Source organism: Schistocerca serialis, chromosome 3, assembly GCF_023864345.2.
Source record: "Schistocerca serialis cubense isolate TAMUIC-IGC-003099 chromosome 3, iqSchSeri2.2, whole genome shotgun sequence".
NCBI lineage: Eukaryota > Metazoa > Arthropoda > Insecta > Orthoptera > Acrididae > Schistocerca > Schistocerca serialis.
In genome coordinates, this window is record NC_064640.1 from 841,809,419 (window position 1) to 841,826,374 (window position 16,956).

Genomic DNA, 16,956 nt, shown 5'->3' on the forward strand with positions numbered 1-16,956 from the left:
TAAGAAAAACAGAGGGTTACAGCTTCTTCAGTCTTGTTGGCAACAATCTTTGCTAGCAGACAATACTCTCTGCAGCAGCATATTTTTTTCCAGTTACTCTCTTGAAGGATGGAAGAGGGGAACAGAACATTTAGCCTGTTGGACCTAAGGTTCCATCTACTTTGATTTGGTTGTCACTCTATTTCCTGTTATCATGGGAGGAGGGAGGACTAGATCTTGTTTCTATACCACGTAATCAGAAATTAATTTTGGGTGACTTATGGGAACATTCACCTTACAGCCAAGAAATACCTCCAGAACCTTGGGTAGGTCTGCTTTCCATAAAATTGGCCCTTCCATTGACACCCTGTTTGTAGTGACAAACAGTCGCACCCCGAATATGCTGAAGGCCTTCATCACAGACAAAAGCTCAACACCTTGCCATGTACAGAAATAGAACTCCCCACATATTATTCACACACATCTAATACTCCTCTCACACATGCTGACCAGCCTGTGATCCTTGATCCTTTTGTCACTTGGTATCACAAAGGACATCTACTACTAAATTAGATTCTTCACCAGTAGTTTACCTACCTCTAGGTATGCCCAGTGATGAGAAATATCTTCCATATAATAATAAATCAGTATTGGGTAAGCTATGCACAATGTTCCTAAACGTGAAGGAAGAACTAAAATAAAGAAATAATAAACAGATGTGATGTCTTGAGGCCTAATATCTTTTATATTTGGTTATCATATCTTACAGTATATTGCTGGCAGCAGATCTGACAATTTCTACTAAGATATGATGTTCAGTTAGTCGTTTTTAAAGATGATGGACAATAATTTTCGATGGAGACAGATGTGAGAGGAAAATAAATACTTAACTTTGAATGAGAAAACAACAATTATGAATCGGAAACAAAAAGTATGAAAGGGCCAATTTTAGATAACTTCAAACTCTCCAGCAACCATAAATATGAAACAGGAACTGTGGAAAATCATACATAAATAAAGAAAACTGACTATTACTTCATAAAATAAGAGTACTCAGATAATTAGGTCTCACATTATGTATTGTAAAAAATTACAACATGTATGTATAAAAAAATCTCGTCACCAAGCTGCAACATGAGAAAACACGTAACAAATGTGGAAATGCACAAGCTTCCTAAGCCAGTGGCTCCTTCTTCAGACAGGAGGAAAGGAAGGGGAATGAGGAAAAAGGACTGGAGAGGATTAGGAAATGGAAAGAGTTACAGAAAAGTCAATCAGAACCGCATGTTAGAAGAGGCTTACTGGATGGGATGTGAAAGAAAGACTGATTCTTGGTACCTGCACCTGATGAAATTTCAGAACTTGAGAACTTAAAGTGGGAGATTGGGTGATAAAGTAGGCAGAGATTACTGAAAAAAAGTATTGAAAGAGTCAATAAGAGTGGAAAGCTAAATGCATTATACATGGTAGATGGAGGAGGTGAGATGGGCAAGGGGAGAGAGATAGGCAGATCAGAAAATCGAAAATATTGTAGGCAAAGAAAAGGAATAGTTTACATTAATTTCTGTGGTTTTATGTTCTCTTTTCACTAACTATTACTTTAATTTGCTGTATTTTATTTTTCTATATTTTTTATTTTCTGGTCTGTCTATTTTTCCTGCCCCCCCCCCCCCCCTCCAGCCCCGCCCACCTGCGTACCATGTATAATTCACTTAGCTTTCCACTCTTATTGAGTCATTCATAACATTTTTTAGCAACCTCTTGCTTGCTTATTACACTATCTTCCACCTTTAAGTCTCACGTTTTCAAATCTCGTGCGATATTGGTACGAACAATTAGTCCTTCCTTCTCATCCCTCATCTGGAGTTTTGCGTGACTTTTCCAGAACTCTTTTATTTTCTAAATCTCTTTTCCTTTTCCCTCAGTGCTCTTCCTTTCCGTTCAATGCTTATGCCAGAAGAAGGAGACACTGGCTCCGAATGCTTGTGCTTTTTCGCCTCTTTCATGTGCTGCTTGGTGAGTAACTCATTTATCTATCCCTATATTTTCAAACATTGATTATTTTCATTAACTGAATTGTCAAATTCGATATCTGTCTAACATATTGGCAATAAAACATGTCTGCAATATGGATGATTGGTAATTTGTCTATCAACATTGTCCGATGACCATTGTTGATAATTTGTGTACCTATATCATAATTACATTGAGGAATATTCAGCAGAATTCAGCTTTATCAAGCTACAACATTTAACAGCACTGATTGGCATGTGATGGGGCTTCACATCATATTGAATTCTGAAGTCAGAAATCATCTACAGTTTTGTAATCACTATAAATTGTTCATTGTCATGTACCTAACCTGTGTTATAAAATTCATTTCTGTGGTATGCACCCTATATGGTATCACAATTTTCAGAAGTTTAGTTAATAATGTACATCCAATGAAAATGTTCAAATTGAGTTAGTCGATATACATGACAAAGAAAAGAGAACATTTTAGAAGATTTAACAGTTTGAGTTGCTCTGACAACCAGTTAATTTCTCAGCAATCCCATATATAAGTACTACCTACCTTCTCCTTCAAAACTCTCATTGATGGCTTCATGAATAGCCTCATCACTGGCATCTGTAGTGTGTTCTCTCCATGTCTCACCATTATCTGAGCGAAGTATGACTATTTCACGTTCCACTCCTCTCAAAGAACCAAAATGTGGTACCTCAATAATCACTGGTCTGAAATAAATTAATTTTTGCACACATAAAGTGGTAACATTTTAATTCTGTCAGTATAAATTGAGATACTTAAACCCATTACTAAGAAAACAGCTATTACAAGTTTTGTAAATACGAGGTCATTACAAAAGTCAAGGCAACCATTTTTTATTTCAAAAATGCTAGCAAATTAAAAAATTCTGAAATATACAAATGGAACGTTAGTTCATTTGTAAACATTACATGTAAGAAAATGGATGAACACACACACTGCCATAAAGATCTAGCACGAGAAAAGGACAAAGCCAATTCTGACATTTCAAAGATGCTTTACTGTCAGTTACAACAGTTCATAAAACTACAGGGCAGTACCATGGACCTGTTACATCTTAGAGTCCCTCAAAATAGTCTCCTAGTGACTCCATTACACACTGCCAACACTGCAGAAGACTCCAAATACCCGTGGCCTCACCATGAGTGAATCATCTGATCTCATATGTCACTGCTGCAGTAATGTCTTCACATATTCAAAAGCATGTGCCTTGCAATGGCTCTTTCAGTTTTGGTATGAGGTTATAATCACAGCCAAAGGCCTTGCCGCAGTGGTAACAGCAATTCCTGTCAGATCACTGAAATTATGTGCTGTCAGGCTAGGCTAACACTTGGATGGGTGGCCATCCAGTGTGCCGAGCACTGTTGTCAAGTGGGGTGCACTCAGTCCTTGTCAGGCAAACTGAGAAGCTACTTGACTAATAAGTGGCAGCTCCAGTCTCGTAAACTGACATATGGCCCGGAGAGTGGTATGCTGACCACATACCCCTCCGTATCTGCATCCAATGGCCGCCTGTGGGCTGAGGATGAGACAGCGACTGGTTGGTACCATTGGGCCTTCATAGCCTGTTTGGGCAGAGTTTAGTTTAGTTTATAATCACAAGGTGAAAAGTCTCGTGAGTATGGTACATGCTCCGGTACTTCACATCCCCATTACAAGAGCAGATTCTGTACACATGCTGTTGTATGGGCTATCATGTTGTACTGAAGAATTAATGCATCATGTAGATTTTTCAGGATATTTCTCCCACGTAATCTGTCACAGGTGTCACTGCAGGAAAGTACAACAGTAATATAGTGCATTAACAGTTTGTGGGATGAAATGGCACAAAATCGCTCCTCTAATGTCGTTGACTGTGTTTGCCATTAACTTGACAGGAGAGGGATTGCAATGAAATTTGTGCTTAAGTGATGAACCTGGATGACACCATTCCATGGACTGGTGTTTCAGTTCTGGCTCATAGGCCCTGGCCCAAAATTCATATGTGGTGATGATTCTCACAAGGACGTTGTCTCCGTCTTCTTCAAAACTTGCTATATGCACATGACAAGTTTCTTAACATATCCACTTTCCCACTCCACTTAGTGCATGAAGAACTCATTTTGCAGCAAATTTACACATGTGTAGCTCTTTGTGTGAAATCCTGTAGATTGTTGTCCTCTCCGTACCAGTATGGCACTGTAATTCCTGCAGCACTCATCTTCTGTTGTTCTCCAAGCACTGGGCAGTCTGGGCATGAGCACAGTCCATATGTACTCTGACAAGCTATCTAGATTGATGCATGTCAGCTGTTGCAGCTCTGCCATGCCTGAATGCATCTACCTATGGAGTAGTCATTCGGTGCAGTAGACCAGCATTTCCTACTGCTTCAACAAGCTCCTTGCAGCATTTTTGCTCATTCCCTCCATGCTGAACTGCAATCTTTATGTAAGAGTGCTCTTTAAGTCAGGTAACATCCATTCTGAATGGCTGCTTTACTCACACTGTAGACTCTCTTCACACTTTATTCTCCTGGAAAAGACTACCATCTAGCATCACATCACATGACAGTGGATTCTTAGGAAGATTTCTGATGCCATGGAATGCATGTAGTTTGCAGTGTACTATTGTGTGCTGTTGCAACTGACAGTAAAACACATTTCCAATGACAAACTTTTTTCATCATCTTTCTTGTGCTATATCATTATGGCAGTGTGTGTGTTCATCTATCACCCTAAATGTAAAGTTCACATATGAACTAACCTTACATTTGCATATTTCAGAATTTTTTAATTTGTTGCCATTTTCAAGACAAAAAATAGTTTATATAACTTTTGTAATGACCCTCACATTTATATAATTTACATAGGAAATAAAAAAAAATTCTCATATGTATATGAAGTCACAAAAACTACATGAGTTTTTTTCTGTTATGGATATTCTGTCATAATTTCAGAAACATGTCAAAATACTTAAATATCTGTAATCAATATGTTTAATTTCTATTTGGTCCAGATGAGATAGCAAACCTCTGAGCATAATTTTGCATGTTTTACTATCTTCTATACATGTTTCTTTCACACTCACAATAGTTATGGTCAAAAATCCAGTTTATACATATAATCAAACGGTATACTTTTATTTACCAGTTTACCAATAAAAACTACATATATTTATAACAATGTGAATCTCTTTTATTATTAAAAAAGCAGTAAAGTAAGAATGTGTATAGTACAACCTAGTACACATAAATTAAGTAACACATATACATTTAGCATGTACAGCCTTCATTTTGGTCTGTCTAAGAAACCTACCAGCTTACGAGTAGGAATCTCGTGGATATTTTTCAGGACAACTATCTGATGCTGGTCACTTTCATTCTGAGCTTCAAACCATTGCAACACAGTATCTAAACATGTAAATGCTTCTGAAGCAGCTGGTATATTTTCATCTTCATTTTCTGGACCACTAGTAGATGAGATGCTGGAAGTCGCAGCTTTTTCGGTGATGAGGTTTTATTTCACTATCCTGCATAATTTGGTTCCCTGGATCTCCATCATTACACTCATGAATTCTTGAATGTCTTCATCACCTCATACAGGGAAATTGAGTTCTTTTAGCATATTGAGCACTTTGAACATATAATTCCAGTCATCATTTTCAATTAGATTTTGAGAACTTTCCATGATACCCAAAATTTTATTCAGGATTTTTTCAAATTCTGTTCCTGTACATTGCCCCGTGTTGCTCTTATTCAAATCCTTATTTTTCTGATTTTTAACAGACTCTCCTCTCCCTCCCCTTCTCTTTCTAACAATAACATATGCAACAGTTCTTTCCTGTAATACTGTCTGAAAGTCAGAATAGCACCTTGATCCATGAGCTGTAATAAGGTGTTATTAACCAGCTCTTTCTCTCTTCAATATTTGATGACCCTCCAAAATTTTCTTTAAATTTAATTGCCTTTTGACATAGAATGGGACTAGAGCTTGTTATCTTTTTTGTGTAAACCACATGTAAACGGCATCATCTAGATTCTTGTTCATAACATCTTTTCACTGAGATTTGTCAATCCATCAATAGAATCAAGCTTAAATAAAGAATTATTGATGCTCATCTTTTTTTTTTTTTTGTCTATTATTGTGAACTTACCTACCTTGTACTTATTACACAACTTGGTTGTAGGTCAACATTTCTCTAACCTTTTGTTAATCTCATATTCACCTCTCACAGAAAGGTCAACACATTTACATTTAGGCATTTTATATTGGAAGTTTACTTTACACGAAAATGCTGACACAAGTGATCATAGCAGAGCGCAAAGTTTGCTATTGGTGGCAACTTGGCATTGGTGTGGGGGGAGATGGATGGTAGGTAAGACCATAGTGGAGAGAGGGCGGCATGTGGAAGTGAGTAACAGTGTGGTTAAGTGGTCATTCAGTTGACTGACATTCTGATAATTGATGCACTATTGCAGGGATGAGCAATAGTTTTGGCTTGGGGGCCACATTATGGAAGCAGAGGCTAGCAGAGGGCCACACCTATTAAAAGGATTGCATGCATTGGTTAATTTTGTATTTCCAAAAAAGTATAAATTGTTACATAAAAATTCTGACGGTCTTGGCAGGCTGCACAAAAACCATTAGTGAGGTGCATATAGCCCGTATGCCACTATTTGCATGCATCTACTCTACTGCAAATGTAAGAAGAGAAAAAAGATGAAAAATATGATATGGACAATTGAGTGGTATATCATAATTATGTTGAAAATAGAATTCCTGACATAAAATTGATTAAAACTTTATGAAACAATTGTAAGTTTACCAGTGACAAAAAAGATGAAAAATATGATACAGACATTTGTAGTTTACACTGTTCTTAAGAGGTACATTACAATCGTGTTTAAATTAGATTTTCTGGTGTAAAATTAATTTAAGCTAATTCTAACACAATTTTAAGTTTACCAGTGACATGAATTTTGTATCACAAATTAATTAACTGTATAAAAGGAGTTCTCTGTTACATACTCTTTGAGAATTTGCTTGAAATTGGGCTATTGTTTTTGAAGACATTTAATATGTGGTGGCAGAGCACTGAACAGTGCAAAATGCTGCAGCAATAAACTCCTTTTTGAACAAGATGAAGATTTTCAGTTCAATGTGCAGACTGCTTTTGTGAGGTGGTGCTAAGACTCCCTATATTTTGAAACAAGAGTGCCTTTGATGCACACCACTCATTATTCCGATGACTTTTTTTGTGCAGTGGGATGCTTTTTGGAAGAGGTTGGTTCCACTAGAATATAATAGCATTCAACAGTAATGAATTAAAGTAACCAAGATAGGAAGACTTAAAGGTATCTGTTTCACCAACTGAAGCAATAACCCATAGTACAAATGGTGCTGAGTGGAGTCTCTTAAAGGATGAAGAATGTGAATTGACGAACTGCATTTGTTGTCTATATATCCACCCATGAATTTTGTATCTTCAACTTCCTCTTTAGCTTGGTTTGTGCACTTTATGTTAATCTCTTCAAGGTTTCTTAGTGGTCTATGGAACCTCATATGATTGGTATTAACTGCATTGTGTGACAGACCCTTAAAAGAAAACCAGTTTAAGATTTCAGTGAAAACTTTGTTCACAGTTTATTCAAGATTGTTTTCTAATAATTTGTCAATGAGAATTGTAGCACCATATCTTTGATAAGGATAAAGTAGGAGGTCATCAATGAAAATAATTAAAAATGGTGGCATGTATACAGGTTGTAGAAAATTGCTCCTTAAGCTTCAAACTTTCAGCATCAGTGAAGAGCCATTTGTGAGGTGAAAAGCTGAAAATCTGTTTTAGAACATAGAACATGTCCAAAAAACATATATGGTATCATTCAAGCTGTTTTGCAAAAGTAAATCTCAATAACATATTTTTGTGTGACCGTTATCATTAATGTAATGCTCGAGAAGTCACCATAGAGATGTACAATGCTGAACATGAACGAAATGGGGAAAATGAAGCACGCAGAGACTCAAAAGCAGCCAGAAAGTTTATTGAAATATTAGAGAAAATGATTTAACTTCTTACTGATCCTGCTGAAACACCAGTATTTAGGCCAAAACATTGTACACTGCCAACAGGACAAAAAATGAGGTAGGCCTAAATATCAATTCTGATAGCCATGACATGGTCTTGCAGAAATTGACAATAACCATCATGATTTAAAAGCCTGCAGTTATGTACAACCAGCTGCTTCAATGCAGGAATAAATAAATAAATAAAATGGAAATCATAAAATTATATTAATTAGAGGTGCAAACAATGTATACAAAAATGAGTTAGTGAAATCCATGCACAACTTAAAGAACGTTCTGGAAAATACTAAGAAGTATAATATGATTGTTTCTGGTATCCCATATAGACATGATCTCATCCCCATTTCATGTGTAAACATCAAAATTAGGGTAGCCCATTCACAGTTTTAGAAAATTTGCAAAATGTATCCAAATACAAGCTTTTTTTGTAGAGATTTTCTTAAGAGAGACTTGTATGTGTCTGAACAAAAAGGGCAAGAAATTTTTCTATGGGAAAATCAATGAAATGTTGGACAGAGTCAACAAACATAATGACAACATGCCATTATCCACAACTATTCCATTCTTCCAAGCATAAATACTCAGTAAATATACCTGCCATGGAAGGAACACAAAAAGAAGAGCCAGATATTGTATGTGAAGAGGACCAGTTTGTGATGAACAGCTAATCTCCATTAGCTTTAAAACAAACAGCTTCAGAAATTTTTTTCCTGAAAGTAGTAAAAGCATCAGGAACAGTAACAGAAACATCAACAAAAGCAGCAGCAGCTCCATCAACAGAAGAGCCAGCTCTGATACCAGCAGCAGTAGCAGCAGAACCATTTGTAACAGTAGCAGATCCAACTCCAGCATTAGCAGAACCAGCACTGTCAACTAAAAGAATTTCACAGAGCAGACAGAAACCAATGTCTCCAAACAATCTAAACAATGTTTTAGAGGAAACCAGAAAGAGAAGAGGAAGTCAACAAGATAAACAGAGACATGACCATATCTAAGGTAAGTTATTCATCAGAAGAAATTAATAAAAGCAATAGTAATAGTAAACAACACGAAATCAGCTTTCCATATTTAAATACAATGTGTCACAATATTCAATCCTTAACAAACAAGTTACAAGACCTTTAAGTAATATTAGGATCCAACCTAAATGTTGATGTAATCTGCATAGCTGAACACTGGCAAGGGAAAGAGCAAATTGATACTGCAAATATTCCTCTTTTCCTCGAAGGCAATTAATTCTGCAGATCTTTTTACAAACATGTAAAGCAGAATTTAAAGCATAGAGCAATCCAATCTCTTCCTGATTTGATAAATGAAAATGATCTTGAAATAACAACCATTGAACTTTCTGACTTCAACCTAGTGATTGTCACTGTATACAGATACCCCGACACAAATTTTGAAGACTACCTTTGTAACCTGAAAATGTTCTTAAATACGTCAGAGCCAACTAAAAACAGGATCATATGTGGTGACTTCAACACAGATTTTTTGAAACCATCAAATCACAGAGACAAGATACCATGCATGTCAAAGAGTATCAACCTAATCCTCACTGCAAAGATATCAACAAGAATCTTTTCAAACAATGAAGGTGCCCTAAGCCAAATGTTCATCCAAGAAACCTACTACCCATATAACAGTAAAGTAATAAATATGGACTAGAGTGATCATGAGGCTCTGTTGGTAATACTGGAGCTATTTTCAGCAAAAAGAACAACTATAAAAATAAGTAAGTGAGTGTAGGGACTTCAGTGACAGCAACATTACACACTTCCACTACTTACTAAGCTGAGACACAGGGGATGAAGTGAACAAAGAGATGGATACAAATAAAATGTTCAATAACTTTCTTGGTACATATAAGTATTATTTTGACATAACCTTTCCTACATCTACACATCCTATTGTACCAGTTATTAGGGTTTCTTCCTGCTCCATTCAGGTATGGAGTGCGCAAGAATGATTGTTTGAATGCCTATGTATGTGTGGTAATTATTCTAACCTTATCCTCATGATTATTATGTGAGCAATACATAGGGAATTGTAGAAGATCCCTAGATGGTTCCTGAAACTTTGTTAATAGACTTTCTCAGGATAGTTTCAGTCTATCTTCAAGAGTCTTCTCATTCAGTTTCTTCAGTATCTCCATGGCACTCTCCCATGGATGAAACAAACCTGTGACTATTCATGTTGCCCTTCTCTGTGTACATTCTATATCCCATGTCAGTCCCATTCGGTATGGGTCCCACACACTTTAGCAATATTCTAGAACTGGTCAAACGAGTGATTTGCAAGCAGTCGCTTTTGTAGACTGATTGCAATTCCCCAGTAATCTACCAATAAACTGAAGTCTACCACCTGCTTTGCCCGTGACATCCTATGTGATCATTCCATTTCATCTTCCTGTAAAGTGCTACACCCAGGTATTTGTATGAGTTGGCTGATGCCAATAGTGACGCACTGATATTATGATCATAGGATACTGCATTGTTTCATTTTGTGAAGCATACAGTTTCACTTTTCTGAAGAACACTTTGAAGTCTTATCAAGATCTGACTGAATATTTATGCAGCTTCCTTCAGACAGTGCTTAACTATAGATGCAAAAAGTCTGAGGTTACTATTAATATAGTCTGCAAGGTCATTAACATACAAAATCAAGAGCAAGGGTCCCAACACACTTCCCTGGGGCATACCTGTAGTTACTTCTACATCAGATGATGGCTCCCCATCCAAGATAACATGCTGCATCCTCCCTACCAACATGTCTTCAACCTATTCACGAATTTCACTTGATACTCCATATGGCCATACTTTTGACAATAAGTGCAGGTGTGGTACTGAGTCAAATGCTTTTGTGAAATCACAAAATACTGCATATAACTTAGTACCTTGATCCAAAGCTTTCAGTATGTCAAATGAGTATAGTGTGAGTTGGGTTTCACATGATCAGTGTTTTCAGAATCCATGCTGGCTGGCGTTAAGGTAGTATTCTCTTCAAGATAACTCATTATGTTCGAGTTCAGAACATGTTCTAAGATTCTACAACAAACTGATGTCAAGAGTATTGGACAGTAGTTTTGTGGATCACTTCTACTCCCCTTCTTGTAGACAGGTGTGACTTGCACTTTTTTCCAACAACTGGACATGGTTTTTTGTTCGAGGGATCTACAGCAGATTTTAGTTTGGAGAGGGGCTAACTCAGTTGCAAATTCAGTGTGCAATTTGATAGGGATTCTATCATGCCCTGGAGCTTTGTTCAGTTTAAACAATTTCAGTTGTTTCCCAACACCACTGACATTAATACTTATTTCATTCATCTTTTCAGTGGTACAAGGATTAAATTGGGGCAATTCTCATAGGTTTTCCTTTGTAAAGGAACATTTGAAACTGGAGTTAAGGATTTCAGCTTTTGCTTTTCTATCCTCAATTTCAGTTCCTGTCTCATCCACTAGGAACTGGACACTAACTTTGGTGCTGCTAACAGACCTTACATATGACCAGAAGTTTTTGGATTTTGTGAAATATCATTTGTCAGTATTCTGCTACAGTTGTCATTGAAGGCACCACACATTGCTCTCTTGGTAGCCAAAGGCATTTCATTCAGCATCTCTATCTATAGCCATATGCTTTGTTTTACACCTATTATGCAGTAATCTCTTTCTTAGAAGTTTCTTAACAGTGCCTGTATACCATGGACATTTCCTCCCATTACAAACTGTTCTACTGGGAATGTATCCATATATTGCATGGTCAACTATTCTTTTAAACTTGAGCCATAGCTTGTAAGGTAACTCTTATTTGCAATAACAGTGCACTTGAATTTATTTCCAGTTTTGTTAATTCACATATGTGAAGTGAATGTATCAGAGCTGCACAATGTATGGAGTAAGGAACGAATGGTAGGTTCCCACACTGGCTAGCAGAGGTGGTTTGATTGATTGATTTCTTTATTAATCCATGTAACAATTTACGTTGTGTGGATTTCGTCAGCAAAAACATATACAATACAATATACCTACAATTATACACATAAAATTAGTATTTACACACATTTTTGAGGTATCTTAAATTAGTTTTATATCCTTACGTAATTTGTAATTTTCTTATAGTACTGTACAATTTTTGATTACATATCATAATTATTTCCTCATGTATTACAATGCAGGCTACTTTAATTACACTACATGTTTTAATTCAGATAGTCCATTACTGCGTAATAACTTTTATTTAATAAAAAAAATTTTAGTTTTGTTTTGAACTGTCCGATTGTGTCAATATCTCTTATTTTTTGGGGTAATTTATTATATAATTTAACAGCATTGTACAACAAGCTCTGCTGAGTTTTAACTTTATTTTTCCTCTCTAGATGCAGATTGAATTGGTTTCTAGTTTCATAGCTGTGTACTAATGAATTTTTCATATAGCAGTCAATATTTTTTTTTACATACATAACACTTTGAAAAATGTATTCACAGGGGACAGTTAGGATTTCCAGCTTTTGGAAATGTTCAAGGCAGTGAGCCCTACTGCCACTCTTGGTTATTATACGAATTGCTCTTTTTTGTAATTTGAAAACTATTTGAATATTTTTACTGTTGACTCCCCAAAATATTATTCCATAGGTAATAACAGAGTGGATATAAGAAAAATATACAGATCTGACACATGTAGTATCACAAACTGCAGTCAGAATTCTCAGAGCATAGCATGCTGTAGCGATTCTGTTACTAAGTATTTTAATATGTTCTTCCCACTTTAACTGACTGTCAACATGCATACCAAGAAATTTTGTGTAGTCTACACATTCTATAGTTTCATTGTTTAACTTAAAGTTGTTAAAGTGTGGTTTTTTGCAGACATAGAAGTTAACAGCATTTGTTTTTTTAAGATTTAGTGTTAGTTTATTATTGGATGCCCACTCACGTACACTGTTTAGTGTTTGTTCGGCTTTTTCTTTTAGTGCATCTGGTGATTTGTCACTCATTAGAACATTTGAGTCATCTGCAAACAATATTGTTTGTCCATGCTTGACGCTCTGTGGGAAGTCATTTATGTAAATGAGGAATAGTACTGGGCCAAGGACACTACCTTGTGGGACACCTATATTTACATAATTTGGGTCTGAAGTATACTTTACAATATAGTTTGAGCAACTTGAAATATGTGAGATTTCAGTTATCTGTCTTCTATTTTTTAGATATGACTGGAACCACTTTTTCACAAGTCCCCTAATTCCAAGTTCATCTAACTTATTTAACAATATGTTGTGGTCTACTGTATCAAACGCTTTAGTTAGATCAAGAAATATACCTGTTGTGTAGTTCCCTTTATCTAATGCTTCTAGAATGTGTTTTGTGAGGTGTGCTGTTGCTGATTCTGTGCTTTTCCCTGATCGAAATCCAAACTGGTCAACAGACAGTAAGTTGTATTTATTTAAGTAATTGATTAGCCTATCTTTCATAATAGTTTCTAATATTTTTGCAAAGCATGATAGTAGAGAAATTGGCCTATAATTTTCAATTATTCCTGCATCACCTTTTTTGAAGAGAGGTAGTAATTTCGCATATTTTAAATAGTCTGGAAAGTAGCCCTGCTTGAAAGATTGATTTATAATATCAACTAAAAGTGGAAGTAGGCTCTTGATACAGTCCTTAATTATAAGAATGGGGACTTCATCCAGATCAGCTGAGTTTTTGTTTTTCAGTTTGCTGACTGCTTTATAGACTTCTTCCTGTGTTGTAGGGAATAACACCATTGAGTGTGATACACCATTATTTGGCTTTTTGACCTGAGGGGCTGTTAGAAAATTTTCCTGTAATTTTATTCCTATGCTACTAAAATAATCATTTATATAGTTTGCCAATTATATTGGGTCTTTTATTAAAGTCCCTTCCTCTTTGATTTTCAAGTTTGACAGATTCATTTTCCTGGTACCAGTTTCCTGCTTCACAATCTTCCATACTGCCTTATTTTTGTTTTCAGCAGAGTGGCCATCTGGCTCTTTCAGAGCAAGTGGGGTGAGATGCCGATGTGGAAATAACTTGTGACATCAGCAAAGAGATATCTAGGGAACGTACATTTATTCTGGCATGAATCAAGTAATTATTAATAAACATTTGCTAACAAAAGTTGGCTTTTGCCAGTCAGATGTTAGGAGTAGTCTACGGGTCATAAATCCTATCTTTCAGTAATGCCAGGAAAAGTTGATATTAATAAATAAATGAATAACTTTGACATAGCCAAAGATGTATGATCTTATACAAACTATACCAATTGTATACTCAAGTTACAGACTGCCTGACATAGTCAGCAGTAGTCAGTAGAATGCCTTTTGATCTAGTCGTGCAGTATACCATGCTCTCATACCATTAATATTTAGCTTATAATCAGTGTGTACAAGTTCATTTTATGGTATTTCTTAAATAAAAACACCATAATTGCAACCTGTGTAAAAATTTATTTGCATGAGAGGGAGGGGGAGGGATTTCTTCCTAGTCAGTAGAATGCCTTTTGATCTAGTCGTGCAGTATACCATGCTCTCATACCATTAATATTTAGCTTATAATCAGTGTGTACAAGTTCATTTTATGGTATTTCTTAAATAAAAACACCATAATTGCAACCTGTGTAAAACTTTATTTGCATGAGAGGGAGGGGGAGGGATTTCTTCCTATTTCATTATCTAAAACATAGACAGTAGTGCTGCTGCGGCTCTGCAAGGGGACATAAAACTATGACAGCATCTCCACATAAGAGGTAGGAAGAATACTGAGATGGCTCACTAAGTCAGTTCAAGGATGGTCTGGCTTAATAATATTGTATGCCCCTTATATGACCATCTACAGACTCACCAGCTATACTGAGACACTTCTGGAGGTTTATTATGAATAGGGGCTTCTCGCAAGTTCCTCTACATGCTCCTGCCCTGTGCTGAAAGTTGCAAATTCCTCACTGAGAGATGACACTACTGATCTTTTATCTAGTTTACTGAACATATAAGTATTTCTGCTTCTTTTAGTTGTCCTTTTTACTTTAGTAATCAATGTTGCCACAACCACATTATGGCCACTGATATCAGTTTTGATTTGGACATCATCAAAGAGGTCAGGTCTACTTGTTGTTATTAGATCCAATATATTTCCATCATGAGTGGGGTTCCTCACTATCTGTTTTAGGAAGCTTTGAGAGGAAACTTTTCATAATGTTTCACAGGATACCTTATAACACCCGTCACTAACAAAACTGTAATTTTCCCAGTTGATTGTTGGATGATTAAAATATCCACCAATGATTACACTCTAGAACTTATGTACAAGTGAACTGAGGTTTTCTCTAAAGGTTTTGGTTACATCAGGAGATGGGTCTGGTGGATGATAGAAGGATACAGTTATCATTTTATGCCGACCCATAATACTGAGTCTTGCCCAAACAACCTCACATGTAGCTCCAATTGCCATCTTAGTGGATTTAAATACACCACCTCCACATCCATTTACCACTTTCCTATCCTTTCAATATACACTTAAATTTTCCCCAAAAATCACACTGCTATCAATTACAGATTCCAATCAGCTTCCTGTACTTACGATTATTTGAGATTCACAGTATTTCATGAACACTTCAAACTCTGGCACTTTATTGCAAACGTTTCAGCAGTTTACCATTAGAATTTTAATATTTTCACCTGTAGGAGGCATTTCATTAGATCTTACACTGATACTCTCAGGTTTCCTACAGCTATCATTGTCTGGATTGGATGGTGAGTCGCCTAATCAAAAAAACTCTTGTGTACACACCAAACACTGTCAGCTACCTGAGTAGCAGCCTCTGATGTGTAGTGCATACCTGACCCATTTTGGGGGACCATACAGTTCTCAACCCTATGGCACAACTCCAGAAAGTCATATTATAGCTTGTCGCAGAACCTTCAAAGTCTCTGGTTTAGTATTTCCACTTGACTCAGAACCAAAGGGCCATGATCAGTTCAGAGGAAAATGCTGTAGATTGTGAGCTTCATTGAAACTACAGGCACAAGCCTGGTCTTCTCAACCTTCTCTGCCAATCACTGGAATGACTCAAGTATGACCTTGAAGCCAAGATGCCAGACATCATCTGTTACAATGTGCACCACAATCTGCAGTTGGTTGCACCCTGTTCCTTCAATGGCTGCTGGAATAGTCTCTTCAACATGTAGAATGAGGCCACCAAGCAGACACACTGAGTGCACCTGGTCTCCTTTCCTGTTCCTTGCTGCCATTTCCCTAAGGGGTACCATTATTCACCACACATTTGAACTGCCTATGATTAATAGACCCCTACTCTTATGTGTTTGCCCCCTCTTGACACTGGACAAAACAGGGGTTACCAAAACATGTGAAGTGAGTGCTTTTGACTCAGTTTCAGTGAAAAATAGCACTTCAAACTTGTTGGTTAGGGGAATCAATACAACACCCTGAGTCCCCCTTGGTCCTGTTCACCCCATACAGGACGCTAGATCTACCACTGACATGCCACTCACAGTCAAGTGGATGAGTGACAGATCGCTGCTTTCTGCAGAGGAGACAGGATGCATAGGAGAGGATAGTACTTGGGGTACTGTAATCTCCCCACGGAAAATTACCCTCTACCACGCAATAATTAATAATGGTCAACCAAATCATCCACATGTATTTACGTTTGAAAAGTATCTGATCAGAGTTTCTAGTAATATATGCGCCGACAGCTCGTCGACACCAAGGTATTTTTCTAGTACGTTTATTCTTTGGAACAACATAGGTACAGAAATGTATGCTCCATGGTTATTATAGTGGGAAAAAGGAACAGCTTCGGAAGTATCGGTTGGAAGATTATCGGATTGCTAAAA

The 16,956-nt window shown here is 36.7% G+C and overlaps 1 protein-coding gene across 1 annotated transcript in view; it reads right to left on the reverse strand.

Moving 5' to 3' along the window:
- Positions 1 to 16,956, reverse strand: part of LOC126471256 (ankyrin-3-like) — a 636,759-nt gene that overhangs the window by 144,665 nt on the left and 475,138 nt on the right. Inside the window, exon 21 of the mRNA XM_050099375.1 lies at positions 2,555 to 2,715. Within this exon, the coding sequence (XP_049955332.1) occupies positions 2,555 to 2,715 (161 nt within the window). The remainder of the gene's footprint in view (positions 1 to 2,554; positions 2,716 to 16,956) is intronic.